At 55.5% G+C, this 24,104-nt stretch overlaps 1 protein-coding gene across 2 annotated transcripts in view; it reads left to right on the top strand.

Annotated features, from left to right (window-relative positions):
- The window catches only part of NOC2L (NOC2 like nucleolar associated transcriptional repressor), a 66,053-nt gene that overhangs the window by 16,276 nt on the left and 25,673 nt on the right, over window positions 1-24,104 (top strand). For both annotated transcript variants that reach the window (XM_019493995.2, XM_019493994.2), the window contains exons 12-15: window positions 7,587-7,698; window positions 14,600-14,713; window positions 15,112-15,213; window positions 20,379-20,522. In XM_019493995.2, coding sequence (XP_019349540.1) covers window positions 7,587-7,698; window positions 14,600-14,713; window positions 15,112-15,213; window positions 20,379-20,522 — 472 coding nt within the window. The remainder of the gene's footprint in view (window positions 1-7,586; window positions 7,699-14,599; window positions 14,714-15,111; window positions 15,214-20,378; window positions 20,523-24,104) is intronic.

A 24,104-nucleotide genomic window follows, 5' to 3' on the forward strand; every position in this document is an offset into this window, starting at 1 on the left:
TGCCATCCAGCCCCTCTGCGGTGAGGTACACGAGTGAGCTGGGCTTGAGTCGGCAACCAGCAGAGCTGCACTCCTGAAAGGCCAAGCACAGGAAAAGAAAGCCATGATTTGATTGGTTTGGCTGGGCTGCAGCTGTTGCTCACCAAATTGCGAGCACAGGTCATTGCTGATACACAGAGGTGCTTTCTGGGATGACTATAGCAGTACCAGCCCAGCTACACTCCTAGCCAAATGGCTTCTTTCATGAGCCTGTTCCGATATTCCCCTTCAAGAGAAGCCAAAGGAGACGGTGCTTATTATGGCACTCCAGTCCGTGAAGCAATCCTGCCTGATCTTTGCCACCACAGTGCAAAGGGGTGGAAGTAATTCTGCATCTGTGTCTTGCTGTTGTGAGGGGCTGGCCTGGGAATCTGAGCAATGGGAACCTATTTTCCCCTTGTCCGAGGGCTCTTGCACTGTGTTGTCACCTTCTGCTTTATTCTTTGCACCCTGCACCGCAGCAGCTGTCTCAACCGGCTCAGAGCCCCGGCAAGATCCTGAATGCCTCTTGGGAGGTGCTGGACACGTTGTCCTGCCCCTGGATTGAGGCCTAATCCTGCCAAGTAGCCCTGCCCAACAGTATGGCTTACTAGGCTGAGTTCCCTCATGCAGGTTCCCCTCCCCGCTGGCTCTGCAGCTGCTAGCAACTGCTAACCCCAGTGTCTCTGCCTGTTCTTGCTGGCATCAGCAAAGATGTTTGTGGACAGGAAATGGAAGTAATCACCGTAGAGCCGGAGGGTTTCTCCTGCATTAGAGGCTCGAGGGGAAGGTGGAAGTATTGCTAGCAAATGGTAACTGGTAAAATCAATGGGGAAGAGTTATTTGCTCGCCCAGCGTCGCGGAGAGGCTTGCAAATGATGGAGGGCGACGGGAGCTGTGTCCTGCCTTGTAAAAGCAGGACTGAGTTGCATCAGTGCTGATAGTTCCATATCAGTGTTGTTCTGCACGTGTCTGTCTATGCAAAGACTTCTGAAGCAAAAGGTAAAAGTCGGGGGGTGTAATGCAGTGGCATAGGATGAGGTGATGGGAGCTGTTTCTAGGAGAAGAGGGGTTTATATGTTGGCTGGAACTCCTGATATTTTCCATCCTGATAGAAGAGCCTGGCGATAGCGCTGCAGCTGATGGGGTCTTCTCTGCACAGTGATACTGTCAGTGCTGGGCATGTGCTGAGTCCTTCGGCTCAGGACATGAACAAGAGATGCTGCTGCCTTTCTAGGAAATGGAGAACTGGAATAGGTGGCTTTTCTCTCTTTACTGTCTAAACTCTGTTCTCTAAGGGCCCAGGGGTATGGTTCAAAGCCTGCTGAAATTTGGGAAGAATCTTTCCAGTGATTTCCGTGGCTGTTGGGTAAAGATCAGGCGTTCTCTTCAAGCAGGTCACTGAACCGTCCCCTACAATGCAGCCACTTCTGGGGTTGAACACCAAAGTAGAATAACGGTATGAAGCAGTTAGAGCAGGAAGCGATGTACACGGCTAGTCCCCTCGTTGTCTGAGCTCTGCCTCTTCTCCGTGAATCTGAAATTCCTGCCCTCCAGCTCTGATTAGCTCCTGGGTTTTGGTGCCCTCAAGGGTTTGAGGCAGCCCTTGTGCTGCAAGCTGCTGAAAGTATTAGGAGAGCTGGAGAGGCCCAGACTAATGACATAGGGCAGTTGTGGTGTCTCTGCCTCATTTTCAAGTACCTCTTCCTGTAAGAAACTCTCCGGGGAAGGACTGCAGCCCTGGGAGCACAGTACTCCATCTTTGACACCTCCCTTTTCATGCCCTGCTCCCATCCCAGTACCAATCCAGGGCAGCCTTGCATTGCTGCTAGACTCAGTTGGGTTGTCCTACCATGGTCATGGTGCCCTGATCACTGCCTATCCGGCAGCCTCTTATCCTGCATTTAAGCACCCGTCAGGATGAATCGGTGTCAGCAGGAGGTAGTGTTGCTATGGTGCCGCTTCCCTCCCACGAGGGGAGGGCTCACGGGGGTTGTCCAAATGGGCTGTTGACAGCAGTGTCTCAGAGCTCCCTGGTTGCTGCTGGGTATGCTGAGCCTCTATTTGATATTCTTGTCGGTGCGCCGGTTGAAAGCTTAGCCCTGGCTAGGAGGGCTGGGGCAGCCCAGAGTCTATTCTTCCTCGCTTCCCCTGACTTCCAGTACCCCAGAGGGGCACGGTCCTGCGGGAACTCCTCTGAAGCCCCAGGGCTTCCACCACCTATGCATTTGTCCTGTGGCAGTTCAAATCCCAGTATCACCCATTAGGAGTTCATGTCCACGTAGCTGGTCACCATGAGTCAACCGTGGCAGAAGCAAGCCTTCCAGCATTCAAGATTGAGTTGTTGTATATTAATGTGGGAGCAGCTGTAGAAATGATGTGGTAGAATCGGGGTCCCCACTCCCCTCCCTCGCACCTTTGTCACTCTCCTGACCTCCCCCTTCCCTTGGTTTGGGGTTTGAAACTGCTGGCTGTAATGGGTATGTGTCAGTGACCACCATAATCTGATCAGCTGTGTAGCCAGATTCTGGGCTTGCAGATGCAGCCTGGCCAGGCTTTGTATGCTGAGTGGGGAAGGAGATGCTCAGGGTAAAAGGGTCATCAGGGTCCCCTCCCACCACGCGCAGCATCCTGCTGCGGCTACAGGGCCCTTGCTGTCCTGCTGACAAGTCGAGGCAGGTTTCCACCTGTCCAGGCACATCCATCAGCTGTCTGGGGCCATGGGGAGGTGAACGTGGCGGGTCCCAGGGAGAGCAGCAGCGTGGCGTCTGCAGTGTTCGGAGCCCCTGGCCGTGACGGTCGTGAGTCCTCAGCGAGACAGCAGTGGGTTCTGGGGTTGGAGGGCGATGAGAGCAGCTGCCCCTTTTTTCTTCTTTGGTGAGCCCCCAGCCATGCATCTCAAGCTGGGTGCAATGGAAGGTGGACAGTTGTCAGCAAATCCATGGTAAGGGGAGAGGCACAGCGTGCTAGAGCCTGCGGTCCCAGTATTCCCCCTTGCCCTTGCTAGAGCTGCACTAACGGATGCAGAGCCATAGGTTTTGTTGCCCCTGTTGCAACTCTGGTTAGAGCAATGGTGGATGCTGGCAAAAGCAGCACTAAATGCTCATCGCAGGCTGCAGAAGGATAGATGGGGGCTTGGATGAGGTAAGGCCAAGGGTATACACAACTGTCAGCAAGGACCATGCCACCACATGCCTCCATCTATTCCCTCCACCCCTTCCTTTTGGGTAGCATTGGCCTGCATTGGACTCCCACGTGGGCCATATTTAACCTGCGCTCTAGCATGCCCATAGGCTTCTTCAAACAGCATCATTATCTCAGTCAATGGAGAGATGCGGCTCTTGAATTCTGCATGTGTGGGGCCAGGGACTTCCCAGGGACAGGGCGGGAGTGACAGTTGCTTCAGCCTTCAAGACATTGTGTGTGTGTGCGCGCGCTAGACACACATGCACACACATGGTGCCAGATCCTCTAGCTCTATTGGTGGCACAACACGCCCTGAGCATCAGCTTTAGGAAGGGGGTTGGTGATGGAGTCTCTCTTTAGCACCCTGCTTTTGGTGGGTGCCTGCCCCACTTCTCCTAGGTGCGACTGGGGCAGGAGCTGTAGGGCTGTGCCTCAGATTAGGCTCCTGTATGAGCAACTCCCTCATCAACCATGTGGCTTCAAAACTCGAACCAGCCGTTCTCAGTGTGAGGAAGGAGTCCATAGTAGCGGGCAGTGCTCCTGCCTGCTGCCCAGCAAGAAGCTGCCACTTCTGGGAATTAGCCCTGAATCAGTTTGGTGTGCCAGGTTGGACACTGAACTTTGCTGAGCCACAGACATGGGATTGCAAGGAGTCTACCTGACCTAGACAGCCTTAACCATAGCACAGTCAGGGAGAGTAACGTGACAGAAGGGGCTCCGGCTGCTCGGGTACTTGCCAGGCATCCCCAGTGGGCTTACACGGCCCACCACCACTTTGTGGGCACACTGTCCCCCCACACTGGCTCCAGGGTGCTGCTTGCTGCTCTCGTCTCCAACTTCAGCATAGACGTAGGCCTGCAAATACCAAAGCACGGGTCCCAGGAGAGCTGGGTGAGACTGCACCTACTGGGCTGGAGCAAAGTTTCTGGGAGGGGAGTGTGAGCTCTTCCATCTTTGAGGCCGTTCTGTGTACCACCCATGTCGGGCACCTTACTGGGGGAGCAAGGGCTGGGAGTGCGCTAGGATCTGGCCACCATGAGCATGTGGCCTCAGAAGAGGCTGCATGAATGGGGTTCTTCATGGGGCTTGTGCCTTGTACTTGGGGAACAGGGGATATAGGCGTGCTCTACCTCCCTCAGAAGACTAAGCATCCTTTCCCTTCTGGCCTTGGGGTGCTAGGTTTCTTGTCAGCATCTCGTGCAACCCCCATAGCATTGGAGTGGGTTAAGCTCAGCCTTTTCTCATGATAAATGCCTCTTTTTTGGTTCTTTGCTTTCCGTCTGCCAGAAGGTGGCACTTTGCTCTAGCAAAAGAGCCGGCAGACAGAGACAGAGCTGGGGGGGTGAGGGAGCACCCGCCTGTGTGTGGGAGGGAGGCGATCAGCTCCTGCCGCTACACCAGCTCGTTACATGAGGGGACTGGGGAGAAATTACCATCCGTCGAAGCTTTATTGCTCCAGGCAGGGACCAAGGCAGAATTTAAAATGTGCTTAAACAAGATAACTAGTAGCAGAGGGCTGCCTGCTAACATCAAAATTAGCTCCTTCGTTTTCTCGCTCCCGCTCCCCCCTCCTCGCCCCCGTCACTTCTCCAGTGTATAAAATGCATTAAAAATGCATTTAAAAGGGTGTGATGGAGAAATGGGTCCTGCGTGGCTGGAATGGGCATGTGATTGGGAGCAGGTGGGATGCACTTTGCAGGCTGGGATGTGATGGGGCTGGGGGGGAGAGGGGCTGGTCAGCTGTGGTGCTTGACAGAGCCGCTCGGGGAAGCTAGTTTGCTTGGCTCTCACAGCTGGGGTGTAGCTCGGTGTTTGGTGAGGGGAACAAGACACTAGCACGTGGGGAGAGGAGCTGCTCCACTCCAGTGCATCCAAATCCTTCCTCATCTCATGCTTCCCTCACCAGCCCTGTCCCAGTCCCAGTGTGTTTGGTCTCTTCCTTTTACTTGCACCTTTCTGCTCAGCTCATCCCACCATCCAGGGTCTCCTCGCCAGAGGGCTCTCCATCCATCAGGTCCCTCCTGAGCTGCTCCCAGCAGGAGTGATAACCCACAGGAGTCAGCCTGTGGGCTCTCAGCCTGCAGGTGTGCTCTGCCCCATGGGGCAGGGGGATGCCCTGGCGACTTGGGAGCAGGCACCCTTGGCTGAGTAGTCTGGATGCTGGAAAGAGCTTCCTTCAGCCTCCCCAGCAGAGGAAGATTGGGACCCCCAGAAGGGAAGATTGGGAACTTAACAGAAGGGAACTGCATCTAGTAAAAATACTCCTTGCACAGCCTCAGATGGCTCTACGCACACCCTGCTGCCCAGGGGAGGGTGGGCAAGGAGGAACAGCACACACTGCCTTGGCCTCCCGGCTGGGCCCCAAGTGATGAGGCAACCAGCCCTCTTCCCGCACCGCCAGCCCTGGGGCCCTGCGGCGTTTCTCATTCCTCGTGCGTCCCAGCCATCGGGAAGTTAGGCAGATTGCTGCGCTGCGAAGCACTCTGAAATTAATGGTCTTGGTTTACAGTAAATCTATACCTCTAACAGGTTTATCCCTCGATCAATTAATTCCTGAAGAAGGCTTTCGTCATCTCCAGCGGTGCCAGATTGAGGGTGCAAAGTAGATTTATTTCCATAATGGATCCAATGATAATTATTTCACTATTTGGTGGAGGGGGGAGGAGAAGGGGCTGATTTATGTGGCCCAGCGATGCAGTTTCTCTCTCCCGGGCTGCTCAGCAGGCTCCTTTATTTTTTTGGGTTCACTTTTCAGGCTCTGAGCTGGAGGCTATGTTTTAAAAAACCCCCTTGGTCAGCACTGAAGGCATCAGCATCTATTGGTAACGCAGCTTCTGGGCTGCGGCTGGTCCCAGGCAGGTTTCACGCTTAAAGCTGCTATCTCGTAGGAGGTGGGCTCTGTACTCCCAGGTCTGCTGCTGGCTGAAGGGACTTCAGGCAGAGTGGCTTCTCTTTGTGTTCAGCTGCTGGTTGCAGATTGTCCTGTGTGTAGTAGGAGTTTAGGTGGGCCAGAGAGGGGTCAGCCTGTTGTCTTCTGTGTCTCGGTCCACCCCTCCTCTCCCAAGAGCACTGCAGGGAGAAGACCTAGCTGCCTGTCATGGGGCAAATGCAGCTTTGAGTGGTCACACGCTCTGGGCTCGTGTGGGTGGTGCTAAGTGCTACCCCTGTTCAGAAGGACCTGTTTGCATGAGTCTGCTTATTCTCAGTATTGCAGGAACCCCTTATTGTGTTGGATCCTGTATGCACACAACTGACACTTGGCCCCAAAAGCCACGTTACAGCCTAAGGCCGGTGAGGGGAGCAGTGGGGCAGTAGTGAAACAGCTCAGTGTTGTGTGATACAGCCGGCGGCAGCACCCTTGCAGTCAGTCTTGCCAGTAGCTCCTCTCTGGGTGCAGAGGTGGCTGTGAAGGAGAGTTGACACATCAGCACGTGCTACAGCACCTCCTAAATGTGGGCATGGTGTGTCCCTCAGACCCTCCAAAGATTCAGCCAGACCAGAGTACTTAGCATAAATAAAACAAACATAAAACACATGTCTGGAGGAAGTGCAAACACCGTGTGGGTGAGCTCCTCCACCCCCCGCCCTTTCCTGCTGCTCGTTCCAAGTCCTCGCTCTCGCTGGCGGCGCTCTGTGGCAGTAGGTAATGGATCGATTAGACGGCGCGAGAGACTGTCTGTGGCGCTGGTGCCCAAGCTGCCTGGAAGCCAGGCTGCTTCCATGGGACCAGGGGCATTTCCCTGGGGGTGCAGGCATGCGGTTTGGTGCCTGTTGGTGGAATGCATGGCTTCCTTCATCCCCTGCACTGTGCCCCAAATGCGAGATACCCCTCCTTCCAGCCTTGCTGTGTAGGCTTACCTGGGCTTCCTGGTGCACCTTGCCCACCTGCAAAAGAACAGAAGGCAACACAAAGAACTGCAGTGTAATGTGCAATACACCTATTGCTCCCTTGGTTTGTCACCCGCTCTTCCTCCTCTGCCCCACATGGCTTGGTTGGTACTGTGCCCACTGCGAATGCATCCCTGCTCATAGGCTTCTCAAGGCAAAGACTACATGGTGTTTATGTTGGTCGAGTGACCTGTGCAGCTTTAAGTTCTGAATAACATGACAGCTGGGTGGCTTAGACCTGAGCAAGGGCTCTGGGAGCAACAAGGGGATGCTGCTCTGTAATGCACATGGGTGCAGAGTCTCTGGAAGACCCCAGTTCAGGGACATGTGAGATCCTTAGCTTGGGAGGAGAGTATCTCTGGGCACTTCCAGAGGGGAAGCTAAAGGGAACAACAGACCTGTGAAAGGCCCAAATCTCCAGTCCTGGAGGTTCTTGGGTTCACTTCCCTCCCAGCTGACCTTGCCCAATAACCTCTCCTCCTTTCCTTCTCCAGATTGGTGCCCACAGCTCGTTTCTACCCCCTGCGTATGCACTGCATCCGTGCCCTCACCCTGCTGTCGGAGAACACCCGGACTTTCATCCCGATTTTGCCCTTCATCCTGGAGGTAAAGCAATTCCTTTTCATCCCATAGCAGCCAGTGAAAGCTGCCTAAACACATTCCCTGGCCAGCACCTGCAGACTGTTCTAGGGGCTGCAAACTCTCTTCGCTACTTGAATGCCAGTGAGCAGCATCAGAAAGACCAGGTTCACACTGTCGATTGGGTAGGCTTAAATTTGGTGCCTCTGTATCGTAGCCTGGGGTGCGAGCATGAATACCAAGGCTGCCTGGGTACAAAGTGCGTCTCTGGAGCTCTGGGGCAGCTTCCAAGAGAAGGGCAGGGTCCGTTCCCAAGAAGATACAAACGTGGGCATCCACAGAAGACATCCCATTGCTGTTGTGCCTGGTAATACTACCTTCCTTCAGGAATAGTCCTCATCCCGCTTCCATGTCCCCTGTAGGCTCACTTAGACAGTGCTTTTGAAAGGAATTTGGGGAGTGGGTGCTCCAGTCTGTGAACACACTGTAGCTAAGTTTGCAGTAGGCATCCCCTGGTTTCTCCAAGGTGCTGGGTCATCTTATACCAGGGGGAAGCTATAGCTTTGTGTTTGTCTGTTTACTCTTGATGGGGGGCTCAGGCTGGAAAACGTGGGTGGGGGTTGAGGTTACCAGACTTCCTGACGTTGGGGTTGAGGTTGGGGGTGGAAGTTGGACTTTGAGGCTTTGGCTTTGGTCCATCTCTAGCTTCTAGCCAAGCCAGCATGGAAATGCCAAAGAGTTCAGCCCAGAACTGCCGTCGCACACTTTTTGTATTACGGGTACTTTTATAAATAGTTTATACATGATTAATAGGTGTTTTAATTAATGATTAATCGTTATAGACTCCAGCAAATCAATAGGCGGTTTATAACCATCTACAGCCCCGTTCCCGGGATGTCTGTAACACAGGTTACTTGCAGCTGCAGTCAGCTTATAACATAGTAGGCATCTATTAACCCTGTATGAGCTGGTTATAAACGCAGTTGGCTCCTTAACTGTGCCCCATGAAGATTTCATGTCACAAGTCCCAGCAGTTGGTGGTGCCTGGTCTAAGACTGCAGGGCACTGGATCTAGTGAAATGATCATGACAACAAGCCTAACCTGTCCAAACGGAGGATTTTGAGCTGGGAGGGAAGAGGGGAGGTGTCTCAGTAACTTGTGGGAGAGTTTAATTGGATTCTTGGATCTGACTTCTCATCCCCTGGCAGCTCCAGAGGCAAGGGAGCTGGCAGTGAGCCGGGAAAAGGGGAGTCTTGTGTTAATGTCTCTAGACGGCAGCATTTTCCAGCGGGGAGCTACTGAGGATGGACTGTGTATGGGGTCCTGTCTTGATCCTTGTATCCACAGGTGGCTGAGGACTCTGTGCATATTAGCGCTGTCAGCCGTGGACAACGAAGGCCTCATCAGCCGTAGGTTATGCCCAGCAGAGTCAGGGACGGCAGGCCCCACTTCCCTCCTCTTTCTTTCCCCTCACCCCACTGTTGCCCGATCGGTGCACCTCAAGCCTTGAAGTGGAGGAGGCGCTGGTAGGTGCAGGAAGGGGGTTTAGTCTCCACGGTGCTGCCTGTCTGCTCAGGTGGCTAACAAAGGGGCTACAGGGGCCGGTGCTGGTGGTGGCTTCTGTGATTGCACCCAGGACCAAGCCTGCCACATCCTGTCCCCTGGGACTCATTGCCGAGAAGCTCTGCGTTGACTTCCCAGTCCCCTGAGCCCAAGGGAAAGGTGCTTTGCGCAGGGGACTGGGGCTTGGGAGACCCCTGGGTGATTTCCCAGCTCTGCCACAAGCTGCTTCTCTTACCGGCAGCTCTTGCAATCAGGGTCCTCCTCCTCCCACCTCGACCTCTCCACACTTTGCCCCCCCAGAGCTGTGAGAAAGCTAGCAAAGCCATGGCGCAGCTGAAGCCCAGCGCTGTCTGGGACGAGGGGGTGCGAGAGGGCCCCAGCGGTCAGCATGACAGGAGGAAAAGGGTGAGGCTGGCTGTGGTGGCGGGGGAGGCTTCTCAGAGAGCGGAGCCAAGCCAGGAGGGCACGTCCCTCCTCAGGGTCTGTTGAAGCAAAGGCTCTTGTGGTTTCGTGTTGTTGTAAACGTCCTTTGCAAACCACATCCTCTCAGCCTGGGGAAGCCAGCGCCGTTTATACATCTCCGGCCTCCCCCGCCACCCCTCCCAGCTCTGGCCCACGCAGCACTGCCGTTCGCCTGCTTCCTTCCTCTTGCCGTTCTCTCTCTCTGAGCCCCTGCCAGCCTGCCTGAGCGACAGAGGCATCTCCTCCCTGCTCGGCAGGGTGCTTTCGGGCTCCAGGAGATAAAGCATTCCCCTTTCTTCCCATTTCACCCTTATGTAGACCTCCCCCCTACCCCCCCCCGTAGCAGGCTGGTGACAAGCTGCGTATCGGCCCCAGCCAGGCATTACCGCGCTGCATGCTGAACTTCCTCCCGGCTTCCTCAGGCCTCCGACCGCATCTGACGCTGCCGCGCGTGCGAGGCGCTGCCTCGGCTTAGCCTGGCCAGGCCGGGGGGCTGAGGGGAGGGGTGCTGTCTTGGGCGCTCGTACAAAATGCTGCCTTGCTTTTGAAAAGGGGGGGGGGATCAGCATGCAGGAAAACCCTTTCATCTCTCTGCACCCGCTGCATCCATTCCCCCATGCTCCCTTCCCCCACATCCTCCATTGGGTGCTTCACAAGAGCATTTCAGGGTGGGGTTTTTTTGGTCTCTGTCCATCTCCATCCTCCTTCCTCTCAGCATGGAGGTGCATGAGCTCCCTCCCAGTCCCCTCACAACTTGGCCTCTGCAGCCAGCCATCCTCCCTGAGGTGGCAGTGGGGTGGTGGTTATCCCCAGCAGGGAAACTGAGGCACAGAGTCGATGAAGCTTGCTCAAAGTGACCTGAAGAGCATGTGGCTGAGCTGCGAGGTGAAGCCAGGTTTCCCTAGTCCCAGCTGACTTCCTTAATGATAAGATCATCTCTGCAGACCCCCGACAGACCCGGGCAGACCCATACACAGCCCAATTTCCAGGGCAGGGTGAGGCTGAGGGTCCTTTAGAGCCTTGGTGGTACCAGGGGCTGGACTCTGGAGCTTGCGGCATCGTCGGCATTCGCATTTTTTGGCTCGGCAGTAGCCGACGTCTTTGCGTGGGGAGCGCCCTGTTTGCAACGCCAGAATTCAGGTTTTCTGAAGCGGCAAGCGCTTTTTTTTTTTGCTGGCGGTGAGAGGTGATAATGCTAATTCCACCCCCGGTGCAATCAAGGCAATCCACCGCTCACCGCCTCTCCCCCTTCCCCCGGCCCCTGTCACCACAGAGCCTTCAGGAGATGTCAGATTGAATGTCTGTGCGATTCCTCTAGGCACAGGAATTCCCCAAGCCCCTGCCACTGGAAATGAGAGCCGGCTCCTTGATTCATCCTGACAGGGACTTCTGCTCCTCGGCAGAGGCAACCAGCCACAGCGCCGCTCGGACCCGGCCCTTCCAGGAGGGGGATCGGCTGGGAGAAGCTATCTAAAAATTGCCTTTTTGTGCTGCTGAGGCAACGGGGAGGGGAGGGGAAGGTCTATTTCGGATTCTTCCCCTTTCAGGGCCGCACGTTCCCAGCGCTTTCTCAGCGCTTCAATTATTTTGTGACAGGAGCTTGTTTCTGCAGCGAGAGAATTGGCGGCTCGACCGCTGGAAGGCAAGTGTGGGTAAACAAGGTGGAAATCTCCCCATGGGGAGGCCTGGCTTGCCAATTTAAAATTAGCTGCTCCTCCAGGGGGGTGGGGAGCAGGTTAGCCCTGCCACACAGAGAAAGCAGGAGCTTTTCACTCCGCTGACACTCAAATGGCTGGAGTTTAGTCTGGGCTGTGCAGCGGGCTGTGCAGAGAGGCTCCCGGGTGTGTAAAGGGGGTGGGAGGGGAAGGAAGGAAGGGGCTGGTTGTATCTCTGAGGCTCTCAGCCGAAGCAGGGGCAGTTGATAACACTGGGCTTTGTAGATGGCGCTTCTTAGCCATGGGAGTTCAAAGATGCAGCTACGGTCATCTTGACTCCACAGATGGAGAAACTGAGGCACAGAGAGGCAGGGAAGGGTCTTGCCACAGACCACACATGCAGGATGCAGGCTCCGTGCCTCACAAATCCCAGACCCCCTCTGCTGCTGATATGGCTTCAGGCTGTACGTGCTATGGAAGAAGCATGTCCTCTGTCCACATCGCCACGCTCCTTAGCCTATGTGTTGGGATGGAGCAGAGGTGGGCAAAATGTGTCCCGCAGGCTTGCCCCTGGCTGCCTGTCACGCGGCCCTCGGTGGCTTGCCAAAACTCAGTAAGCGGCCCTCTGCCCGAAAATTGCCCACCCCCTGGGACAGAGACTGAGAAGAGGATCAAGCTGAGAAGACCACCGCCCCCCCACACACACATCCCAGGGTCTTGAACTGTGTTTGGGCTGGCACAGGAGAGAGGAGGGGAATCCACACTCAGGGCATCTAGCTTTGGGATGTCCAAGCATGATGCAGACAGACCTGGACAGAGCTGTACGGCAGCAGAAGCAGGATGGGGATGGCCAGGAGTGGAGAAACTCTGTTTGCACCATGGTGGGGTTTGGCATTGTCTAGGCTGGTATGGGCCAGGGACTCATTGGCAGCGTGGGGTAGAAATGAGTGACCTGCAGCTGGGGCAGGACTACTGTTCTCCCCCAGTCTGCTGTCATGGGTTTTTCTCTGCCTCAGCCTGGTTGACCTGAGATTTTCCTGTCTGCTCCCTCCACATGTCCTTCCCAGCCTGCTGCTGGATTCCCAGGCCTTGCTGTCCCTGCCCCCAGCCTGGGCGCAAGCCTCCGTCCCTTCTGCCATGGCCATTCCCTCAACGCACATCCAGCTCAGCTGCCTGGCCTCTCTGGCGAGTCATCTGCCCTCCCGCCCCCGCTCTGCCGCCAGCATGCACGGCCCCGCCGCCTGGCGCTGTAATGTGTCTGACCTTGGGGATCAATACTGCTGTTTTGGCCAAAGAAATAACCGTGCATAACGAGATTTATAGCATCGATTCCCCAGGCCCGGGGCTCTTTGTTTTCACAAGCCACCAAGCTCGTCCCTCCCTCCCAAATAAACCGGGGCTGACAAATCAAATGCAAAGCATCGATTGCTCGCTGCGCACGTTTCTGGCCTCGGGGCAGCCAGTGACCTGGACCCTCCTGCCTCAACAGCCAGAGCACGACCTGCCTTGCCCCTCTGCTGGGGCTGGGCAGGGGTACCAGCAGCTGGTGTGATGCCTACCAGGCATCCTCGTTGTGTGGGATTGCAACGAGGATGTGGAGCCTCCGCTGCTGTTGGGCATGTGGACTGGGCTGGACCAGGCTGGCAGGATAGAGAGCTTTTTGCCCCCTCACTGAAGGTTGCCTGTCCAGGAAAGTTGGCAGGGGTGGGCAGTTTATTGGGCCTTTGTGAAAACAAGCCCCTGTCTAGCTCCCCAAATCGTCCCCCATTAGGTCAGTTGTTGGTGTCTCTGCCACAGCAACCCAGGATTGACCTGGACACACAGTCCCTTCTGCCATGCTCCTGAGTGCTTGGGCAGGGGCACGTGGTGTGCCACCTTTCACTGAAGCTCCCCGTCCTGGAGGATGTCATTACTCAGAGCTGACTACCTAGATCCCAGCACATGCCTCATGTCGGCTTTGGCCCCCCCCAGAATAGCCCAGGGTGTGCCGAGGGTCGCCCACGACTGTCAGGGCAGCAGGGAGCCAGGCTGGGTTCCCAGGAAAGCTGTTGAGTTTCCAGCGCGTTTCAGCTCCTAGGGACGGCACGTCCTGCAGAGTGACCTTTATGGGAAGCTAAGAATAGAGACTCTTGTCAGCCCATTTCCCCACATCCCCCAAGGGAAGCTGTAAAGCTCCTCCCTGTGTGTGGGGCAGCAGGAGCAGACTGCGCATGCCTTTGCCTTGTGTGCCAGGCACGAAGGTTTGAAATGAATACAGCTCTTACTGAAAACCACACTGGAGGGGCTGCCTCAGAGAGCCCCATCAGCCTGTCCTGTCAGCCTGCCCTTCCAGCACTTGCCTGGGGAGGGCTGGGAGAGTAATATCACGGGCCCCAGCTGGAGGGTTGACATTGTGAGCCTGAGCACTGGGGTTTGCGTCAACCTCGTGGTCTGGGAGACCTCTGTTTCCAGAGGAGAGGATGACTCTGCCTGGTCCCTGGAAAGGGACAGGTTTCTCCCATGTGTCCCCAGGATTCATGCATTCATACGTAAAGGGCACCAGAAAGACTGGCCTTGGCTGCGCCAGTTGGAGACATTTAGGAGGAGACTTTATGCATACAGGGGCCTTGTTGCCCAGGCTGGCCATCCTTCATGCTCCCTGGGGGGAAAGGGGAGAGGTTGGTTTTAGTTGGAAACAAAAAGTTAATAGACACGGGGGCGTGTTTTAATGAGACTGTGCGGAAGGCCATGTTGGGACCTTGCCAGAATGAAGCAGCTCATTCCCTCAAGGGATGGCTTGAATATTTTCAGGCCTTAATAGAAGAATTGAGTGTTGGCAACTTGGGGCAAACTTCAGATTTCCTTGGGTCATTGTTTAGCATAGGGTTTGCTGCCCTTTGTGCTGCTGCAGCAGCTATTGCTCATGAGTGTCCAAGGCTCTGATGGAGCAAGGCACTTGCTCGCTGACTCGCACTACTCTCCTGTCCGGGTGAGATTAGGTCCCTCGGGAGGGACTGCAGGGTACTGGATAGAGCAGGGCAATGGGAGTCATGGTGTCTGGGCTGTGTTCCTAGTTCTGCTGTTGATTCTGTGACTTGACTGAGTTGCCTCACCTCTGCTTGTCTCAGTGTCCCTGTCTATACATGCAGTTTTGGCCTGTCCCCGGGAGTCATTCCCGTGCCACCCGTGGCTGGTCTTTCCATGGGAGGCCTTGTGCTCCCTCTTCCCAGTGCCATCATCTTTACATCGGCTGTTTCCTCTCTCGCAGATTTTCCAGCAGGTGGATTTCAATAAGAAGCCAGGCCGCATGAGCTTGAAGCCCATCAACTTTGCTGTGATCCTGAAGCTGTCCAATGCCAATCTGCAGGAGAAAGCCTTCCGAGTGAGTGCAGACCCCTCCTGTGGGGAGTTTCTGCCTTCCCGAGGGGGTCGCTCTGTAATGCACAGTGCAGCTAGACCAGTCACATGTTTGTCTCTTGTGCTGTTGAGGGGTAGATCGTGTAAGGGGGCTTGTTTCCCCAGCGTACATTCATGAAAATCCCAAGCAGAGACCAGTAGCTTTGTGCCCAGTTCAGCTAGGGCAGCTGATCCACAAGGAGCATGTGCAGTGCATCCAAGGTCACCTTATGCAGTGTCAGAAGGGTTCAGCTCTGCTAGCCCATGACTCCTTCCACCCAGAACCTTAATCCTGGCCTGGGAGTTCAGGACCATGGCACAGTACACCATGCACTGGGATTTAGCTCTAATGTCATCGCTTTCTGTTTCTACCCCTCTCCCCAGGATGGACTCATTGAGCAGCTGTATGACCTGACTCTTGAATATGTCCACAGCCAAGCCTACAGCATTGGGTTCCCAGAGCTGGTCTTGCCAGCTGTCATTCAGGTAAGGTGCTCTATGGCAGAACAGACTTGCCCCTTGTAGTTACATGGTACGTCTGAATGGCACAGGCAGCTGCTGGTGTCCCCTCTGCGCATGATTTTTCCCTTGGCATGTCCCTGTTTAGGCCCTGGCTTGGTGGAATAGAAACAGGGAGATTTAGGGGCAACTGGAGAATGGGCTTTAGTGAGGAAGAGGCTCTGTGCTTTGCCTCTCTGTTATGAGACATGATGGGGTGTGTAATTGCTGCAGGCATGTTCATGACTAACACATGCACTTTGGCTCCTGGTATACCAGGTCTGTCCACACTGCTGTGTTGTCCCAGGACAGGCCTGAGCTGGGATCTAGGGCCTGGGGAGAGTAATCCTTCTGTGCCCCAAAGCCTGCCCACCCTCCCCACAGGACAGCATGATCGCCCCCAGACTTTCCTGTGGGCTCCTTGACCTGGGGGCTCCCCTTCCCCACACATTCCACCATCGTTCCCTGTGTCCCTGCACGTCACACCTTGACAGCAAGCGCTCAGCCCGTTGCGCATCTCCCACAACGTTGTGCCCTGCTAACACACTAAGCTCTCTGGTCACTGCATTGCTTCCTCATCGGGACTGATGCATATTAGACAGTGGCTAATTCCTCGTTAATAGGAGGATGGTGTTTAAGAAGCAGCGACTCGCTGGTTCCGAGCAGCTTCAACTCCTACGTTTGTGCTCCCCTCCCCCTAACTCATCCACCACTCAATTTTGATCGCTTGAGTGATGGATGCTGGAAGAGACCTGGCTTAGCTGTGCTGCCCTATTCTTGCCCTGTGAACATGTGCATCATTGCTTTGTGTAGGTGCCATTGGCTCGTGTCTCTGTGTACCTTGTTGCTATGATGTCTCTGGTTGCAACGGGAGTGACTTTCTAGCTGGGGACCGTTGGCTATTTGGGGGGCTCTTTTGCTCATCTCTGCAGCGTGGTGCAAACAAGCCTCCATCAGTGCCTGGTTGTTGGCTGGGGTCCTGTGTCTTGACAAGGCCCTTGCCAAGCCGGCGCTGCATTGCATTGGCTGATAGGAGGTGACGGGCTCTCCCTGCAGGAGGAGAGCTGTCCCCGTGTTCACCCGTTGATAAGCGGAAGAGGCACAAAGCCTTTTGCTTCCAGCCAGCAGCTGCGGAGAGCAGTGAAGCCGCCGGAGCCACCGCGTGACTGGAATGTCTGCCGGCTCCCTGTGACTTCCAAGCATGCCCCAAGCCCTGCCCGCATTTCTGCGGATAACAGATTCACCGGATAGCTTTCGTGGCCATGGCTAGCCACAGCCTCCAGAGCGTCTCTTGGGGGCTGGGGTCAGCTTCCCGAAGGCTTGGAGTGCCGAGGTGGCAGGCTGTGTCCCTGGGACGCTTCCAGAACAGCTATAAAAATCCAGCTGTCCTGCCGCCTTCCTCCCAGTTTGCTCACTGGCACCCCTCCTGCCTTGTCGCGGGGGTTGGGTTCCAGCTGGCACGGGGCACGCTCATCGGCCTCTGGCAGGCGGCTTGGGGAGCAGCCCGGCTGTACTGACTCCAAGCTGAACTTTTACAGCCTCCTTGCCTGGAAGGCAGGAAGCGCAAGGGAAGATCAAAGGGAGGCAGCGACGGGAGGAGGGAGATGCTTCAAAGGCTTCTGTTCTGCCTGGCGGATTGGGAGCAATGTGGGGCTGCCACCCCGACGCCTCCTCAGGGCAGGGCTGGACTCTAGGGCATGGGCTGGGCTGGCTGCTCCTGAGCCCCACGAGCTGCCTGACGGTCGGGTTGGAACAAGCACTCCTCTGGCAGGCACGAAGCTGGCGGGGAGAGACGCCACCATGCAGGGGGATGCTGGGGAGAGGGCGTGATCTGTAGCCAGACACGGTGGGAGCGGTGGCTGCTGCTTGCCAAATGCCTGGCCTGCTCCTCTCCCTCTGTGCTTTGGAGTGGGGATCGGGCTTGGTTTGGGCTGCCCAGGACACGCAGGCCTTGGCTGCTCCAGCTCATTTATAGCATCGTGTGTTGTTTCCAGCAAGGAAAGCTCGGTTTTTGCTGTGGTCTCCGCTGGTATAAACCATTGGTGTTTAAGGCTGGCAGGTTGACAGAATCAATCCTGCTAATCACTGGGCTGCTTAGCTGGGAACTGGTGTGAGATGTCGCTCATCGCACGTGCACAGCCTTTAGTCTGGCGGACACAGCCAAGCTGTTTGGCAAAGTGGACGTGCACACGCATGTGCGCGCGAACACCCCTTTTCTGCTCCTGCCTCCCTGGCGCTCTCTGCCTCCAAACACAGGAGTCAGGGCAGGAACAAAATCTCATCCCCTCTTGTTACTATCCACAGCAGGTTGTGGTGGGACAGGGGCAGGGGGAGGGGAGGGGATGAGTGCGTGATGCTGAGCTGCATAGATAGAGCTTGAGATTTTGCAGGATTTCTGGTGACACTTCTGCGACGAAAGAAAAATGATAATGTACGTCGTGGTGGATGAAATGGATCTGGGGCTGCAGCTGCTGGGATCCAGGGAGATAAATAGAATGACAAATGCATCCCTCGGTGAAGATAAATATGCAGCACCTATGAAGATACATATTTTAGAGGGAATTGCGGGGAGGGGTTTGACTAGCAGAAGAATAGTTTTTCTGACCAAGTTTTTCTAAGCAAAACGTTGGGAGTTGCACCGGGGAGGCATGATTTATTTTAGCCCTCTGCTTTCTGAGTTTAGTTTGGATAATCACCTTGGGGGTGTGAGACAGGGACACAAGGGAGGACCCTGCTGTGGGACACTGGGAAATAATGTGTTTGCTCACATATATCTTACCCCTGTAACATATGCACCTTGTTTGTGAAAGGCATGAACTAAAAAAGAACCTTTTCTGGAGAGACTCTTGGGGCAGGGGTGCGGGGGAAGAGAAGGTGTTCACAGCCAGCAGCTGGGGAGCCTGGCATACAGCACATGCAGCTTTTTGCTTTCCTTTGGCAGAGGCTTAAGTGGCAGGAACTGCTGTTATATTATTTCCTCAGTTATAATGTGCACCCCAACTTCCAACAGCTGAATTGTAGTGGAAAAATGTGTGTTTATATGAGGAAATACGGTATGGATGACAACCTTAATCCAGGGTTTGGCTCTTGCTCCCCTGCTGCAGGAGCTGTCAGTAATAGAGGCACTTCTGGTTAGCAAAGAGCAGTATCCAGATGCAGGCATCATTTCCTGGACAGTAGTTTCCCTTCTGCTGGTACATGCCTGACTGATCTGATCTGTGAGGTTGGTTAAGGGGAAACCAATTTACCCCCATTTCTCTTATCCCACAGGCAGACTTCAGACTCAATAGGGAGGGTAATGCTGAGCCTGCCACACAGTTTAGTACTATGGCAGCCTCTGCGGGCTTCATTGTGTTGGGCACTGTACATGCACACAACTAGGGACAGCCCGTCTTCTGAGGAGCTGGCATCACTGAAGGCAAAGGAGAAGTGGGCACAGAGAGAAGTGAAGGGACTTGCCTTGTGTCACAGTCAGGAGTCAAACCCAGCTCTCCTGTGTCCCCATTCGGCGCTCACCTGTCCAGCCAGCCCCTTCTGCAATCCCCAGGGCTTTGGATGCCAGGCAGCAGCTACTGCAGTCTTGACCTTATAGCCCTTCAGCAACTGCAAAGCGAGGGAGGACAGCGGTAAGCTAGTCCTGCCTTGCAGACCCACGTGCCATTCGGACTGTTGTTCCTCACCAGAGCTTCTCTGTGTACCCTGACAGATTAAGCCACTCCTGTTAGCTCTAGGCAGGGCCCCGCTAAATGGGCACAAATTGAGGCAGGGGTGTACTTGGACTTGACCAAGACTGCTTGGAGCATCTGAGCCAAGTCTAGACCTCCCAGCATTGTGGCAGAGAGGACAGAATATGCTGATTTGCAGATGGGGGAAGGTCTCCTGCTTGGAAGATGGGGGGTGCCTTTGCCAGGGCCAGGCACTGCTCAGGGACTGCCTCACTGGCCTTGTGCCTTTTGCCCCATTTCCCCTCTCTTGGCTGACCCTGCTGGGGTTTTCTTTTCAATGCAAGTATCCATAGGAGTCTGCGGCTGTGGCTAGAAGCCTGCCTTGGAGAGCTCTGGCAGCTGGAGACAGGGAGGGGCATTTGGCAGGCAGGATGGTAAACCTGGGAGGAGGCTGCTTCTCCGCCTGCCCTCCGCTTCTCTTTTGGGGCTGGGGGACTTCCAGACCTCATTGGCCTGAGTGTGGGAGCCTGGGAGAGTGGCTTGAATGGGGGGGAGGAATTTGGGGGGAGATTGAGTTCACATAAGGACAAGGTTAGTCTTGGGCTGCACCAGGGGTGGGGGGGTAGGGGTTGGTTAAAAAAAAAAAAAGCCCTCAATCTGGTTGCAATAAAACAGCCTGGCTGTCTCATAAAAGCGGAGCGTGTTTCCTGAGCGGGGAGCTGGCGGGGGCTGTTTCTCTGTGAGCGGGAGGGTCGGGCCCAGCACGGCAGGCGGCCACAGACTCTGTGGTTTCGGAGCAGGGCTGGCGTCTCTCCCAAGGCTTCCACGGGAGGCCTCGGCTCCAAGAAGCGTCGGCCTGTCGGGGCCTTGCATTGTCCACAGGCAGGCTTTGGTTGCAACTCAGCGTGCAGTGGGCTTGTGGGTTTGTGCTCGTGAGGGAATGAAGCGCAGGGATGGGGCAGCAGGCCCTGGGCCATTTTCACCCCAGGTGACTCCATCTTGACCTGCCATATGTTGGGCACTTGACCCCAGTTCAGTGCTCCCTCTGTTCTTCCAGACCTGGGTTCCCCCACACAGCTTTTCTGGTGCCCCCAACCCTGCCCTGCACCCCGCCTCCTGCCCCTTGTCCTGTGGAAGCTGCAGTTCCCAGCCCACAAACTGTTTCCAGCCCGATGCTTGGACTCTGCTCTGGCTGCTGTCTCCAGAAACAAGCTGCGATCAAGCGTTCGGAGAGCTGTCCCAGAGCAAAGCCCTCCAGCTGGACTCCATGCCAACATCTGCTCTGCTACATACATTTGCACACGTGCAGCGGCGCTAACGGGACCCGGGCAGCCAACATGAGTGATAGCCAGGCAGTCCCTAGTAGCACGCGGGGAGAGGAGTCCTGTGCTGCCTGTCTCTGGGGTGGGAGCCGGGCAGCTGCTTTGTTTGGAGGATCGGCTTATGGAAAATCTTAGCATTTCTGTCGTTCTTCTCCCCCTCCCCTAGCTCAAGTCCTTCCTGAAGGGATGCAAGGTTGCCAACTACTGCAAGCCAATGCGGCAACTTCTGGAGAAGCTGCAGGAAAATGCTGCCTACATTGACAGCCGGCGCCAGAAAGCCACCTTTGGCGTGGCCAGCACGGAGGCTGTGGTGAGTCTGCAGCTTGGGGTTTGGGCTTCCTGGAAAGACAGTCAGACTCCAGCTGCTGGGGTCAAGGCAGTGGCAGGGGGAGGAAGGGTGAGGTCATGACAGCAGGAGTGAGCGTGGTGTGGGGGGTGCATTCAAAAGCAACCGGGCCCTGTTGGTGGCTGTAAGCGGGCTCTGTGGCCAAGGGTGGCACGGAGAGCAAGGTCTGCGCCTGAAGCTGCAAGCAGTACTGATGTGAGCTACGGAATGAAATTCCCTCTTCATGTGGACCAAACAGCACATGCGTGTGTGTGTGAAAGGGACAGAGATTGAGACTGAGCCAGGAGGATGGAAATCCTGTGCCAATATTTCCCTTCTACCCCTCCGTTCCACCCTTGGCCCCTGTGCTGGCACCATGCTCAAATGCTTCTTGGCTGCGTGTAGTTGGAGATGCTTCTTCTTGCCTTCTCTCCCTTTGGCCTGTAGTCTGTCTGCACAAAGCCAGACCCGCCGAGACAGTGGGAAGGGAGGGAGGATTGCCAAGGGAGGCCGATCAGCTCCCCTAATGTTGAAACTTCGTATTGTCTTGGCTTGAACCCTCTCTGAGATGGATATGCTCCCCAGGCTTGGGGCTATTTGAACTCTGCAACCTGTGAATCTATGCCAGTGGAGGTGGGTGGGGGATGAAGTAGGGCCAGCCACTCCCTTTCCAGGTGAAAATACTTGAGCCTGCAAAATAGTCTGAGGTTGGAGTGAGCCAGAGGGAGCAGCACGCGGGTGAAAGCTCCACCTGTTAGCACCAAGCCGGGCATGGAGCAGGAGTTGTACTGCAGACTAATTTATCTTCAGACGCTCAGCTGTGGGGACTGCAGGGAAATTATCCTTTTAAATCCTGGCATATCAGCGCCAGGCCGCAGCCGCGTTGTTCTGGGATTAAGGGGCTGATGGAACTGGTTTTGAAGTGACTAAGTATGCTTTGGTTCTATAAATGCCGCTCTGGATCGGACTATCTCGCCAAAGGGATTAGTCTTCCCGGCTGGAGCGAGGTTTTTTTCCCTCGCAGGCGAAGCGGTGACCACCCACCCGTTCTGCAGAGGGGGAGATTGCAGCCTCTGGGGCTCTCACGAAGCACGGGGCTGAGGACGATCGCATGCTAAATAAAAAGGGTTTGCAGCAACGCTGCAATTATCTGCTTGCTCCCGGCAGCACCGGCTGTATTCCTGTTTATCACAACGCAGTGATTATTTTTAATGTCTCGCTGCCTGCGCAGGTGCCAGGTTGTATGTGGCACCTGCTCTCCCCAGGAGAGGCAGCACCTGGCTTCTGAAATGGCAGGCGTCAGCCAGACGTCAGCTGAGCCCAGGGGTGCATCTGCGGGTGGAACTGCATTGCGCAGCGTGGGTGAGCACCAGGTTCAGAGAGATACAGCATTAGCCTGTGGGATGCCCCATGTTCCTAGGTTGCCTCTACGCCGCGGAGAGGCAAGCAGCATCACGAAGAGGAGGGAGCATAGCTCCTGCCTGGAGCATTGCAGCAGCTGGTCGCTGAGGCCCCACTGCCCTCTGGCAGAAGGAGTGACTGCTGATCCTGCGCTCCCCAGGTGAGGAGGGGACACTGACCCATCTTCTTCCCCCACGAGGCAGGCTCTGTGGCTGCTGCTTTGCAGACAGCCCACATGGATGTCCAAGGATGATGGCTTGGAGTGCCTCTCCGAGTCCAGGCTGAGCCTGCCTCCAACCACCTGGCACATGTGGGGCACAGGCACTCTTCCTCAACAAATCATCACTGTTGGAAAGGAGTGGGGGGAGAAGGAGCCCCAAAGTATGCATGCATTCTCCAGGCCACAGGAGCAATTGAAAGCAAATACTCTGGTGTTCCCAGCTACCCTCATGTGCAAGCGCCCCGGGCAGCTGACAGCTCCACAGACGGGAGGTTGAAGTGACATCTCAAGGCCAAGCGTTTCTGCCCCCAAGCTGTTGCCTCGGTTCCAGGCAGCTCTGGCCAGACAGAACCTGCTCATGAGACGCTGAATTTGCAGAGAAGTGGGTTTAACTGGCAGCCAGGCTCACAGGCATGGCTGATTCCCAGTGCCGTGAGAGAGGGGCTTCGGGCACTTCTCCACTTGCCCCTCCCTTCTTTGCTGCCTGGGCCTTTTCTGCTGAGAAACAAGGGCTCTTGGGGATTCATACGGGGGGCTGTGGTGGTGCAGAGCCAAAATTCACAGCCAAAGGAAGCCTGCAGTGGAGGAGCAACCAGTGCTGTGACACCCCCGCAGCCTCCCCCAACTTGAGATTCAAACGGAGCTGTTTGCTTTTGCTCCCAAGGCACCGTGTGGCAGAGCCAGGGCTGCTCGGAGACGCAGGGCCGGATGCTAATCGGATTAATGCATTAATGAATATTTTCCTGGGCAGAAAACGGAGCCTGCTGCTCACGCTCACTCAAGACACGCTGCCTGCCAGCCCTGGCCACAGACTCCTTGGCACCAGTGCGGGTCGCTAGGGCAGCGGGATGAAGGGCAGGGAGAGGAAGGCATGCAGCCAGGGCTACAGGCAGCTGCGTCTGCTGAAACCCAAGGGAACGTGCTGTCCTCTGGGCTGGTTCTGGCCTGAGCCCTGGGCGTGCCTTCTGCTGTCCTAGCCATTCTCGCACCTTCCTGGGTCACGTACCCATTTTGAGACAATATGCTGCTGTGGACAATAAGAAAAGTAATGCTTGATCTCACTAAAACCACAGCAGGACCTTCTCACAACACAGACACCATGGAGAATGGCTCTTTGTTTTCTTAATCTTATTCCCTCCCTTTATATTTCCCCTTTTCTGAGGACCTGTTGTTTCCTCTTGTGGACCCCCAAGGTTCACTGCATACCCTTCAGTCTACATAGCCTAAGTTGTGAAACCGCAAGGCAGAGGATGCTCAGCTTGCAGGGAACAGAACCGCAGCCATGTGAGGAGGTTCTGGAGAGGCCGGGGTGTAGCTGACACCTTCAGTTCAAGCTGCCTCAGAAGATGAAGTCTTCCATTTCAACAGGGAGACTTCAGAGCGCACTTTGGCCCACTGGGCACTTGTGGACAAAGAAGCAGTTGCTCCAGTGCCAGGTGGTGGCATAGCGCCTAAGCGATGAAGGTGGACTGGAGGTGCCTACGCATGACTGCAGAGATCGTACAGTCAGGCCAGTCTACGCTCTCGCTCCCTGCCCTGCATCGCAGCAGGTGCTGCATTTCATTAAAGCCCAGACGAGGAAGTCCTTGTGACCCATGAGAGATTACAGCCCCGCAGCATTGCTTTCTGTGGATACAGCACTGCTCTTCAACCTGGGCTTGCAGTGAAACAGCAGCCAGCTGTTGCATGCTGTGGGGCCCCCTCCCAGAATGGAGGATGCAGCTCAGGAACAAGCAATTCCACAAAATTCCCATGAGAGCATGGCACCACCTTGGAAGTACCCTGCCGAGCCAACGGGTGAGCCTCTGTCCAAAAGGAGCAGGCATTTTGAACCATCAGCAAGTTGTCATCACTGAATAATCCTACCAGGATAACCCCTGTCCAGTGAAACTTCCTGCTGAGTGTGAAATGAGGGAGCATGGGGGAGATGCAAGAGCAGGGCAGCC

The sequence above is a fragment of the Alligator mississippiensis genome, chromosome 13 (assembly GCF_030867095.1).
Source record: "Alligator mississippiensis isolate rAllMis1 chromosome 13, rAllMis1, whole genome shotgun sequence".
Taxonomy (NCBI): domain Eukaryota; kingdom Metazoa; phylum Chordata; order Crocodylia; family Alligatoridae; genus Alligator; species Alligator mississippiensis.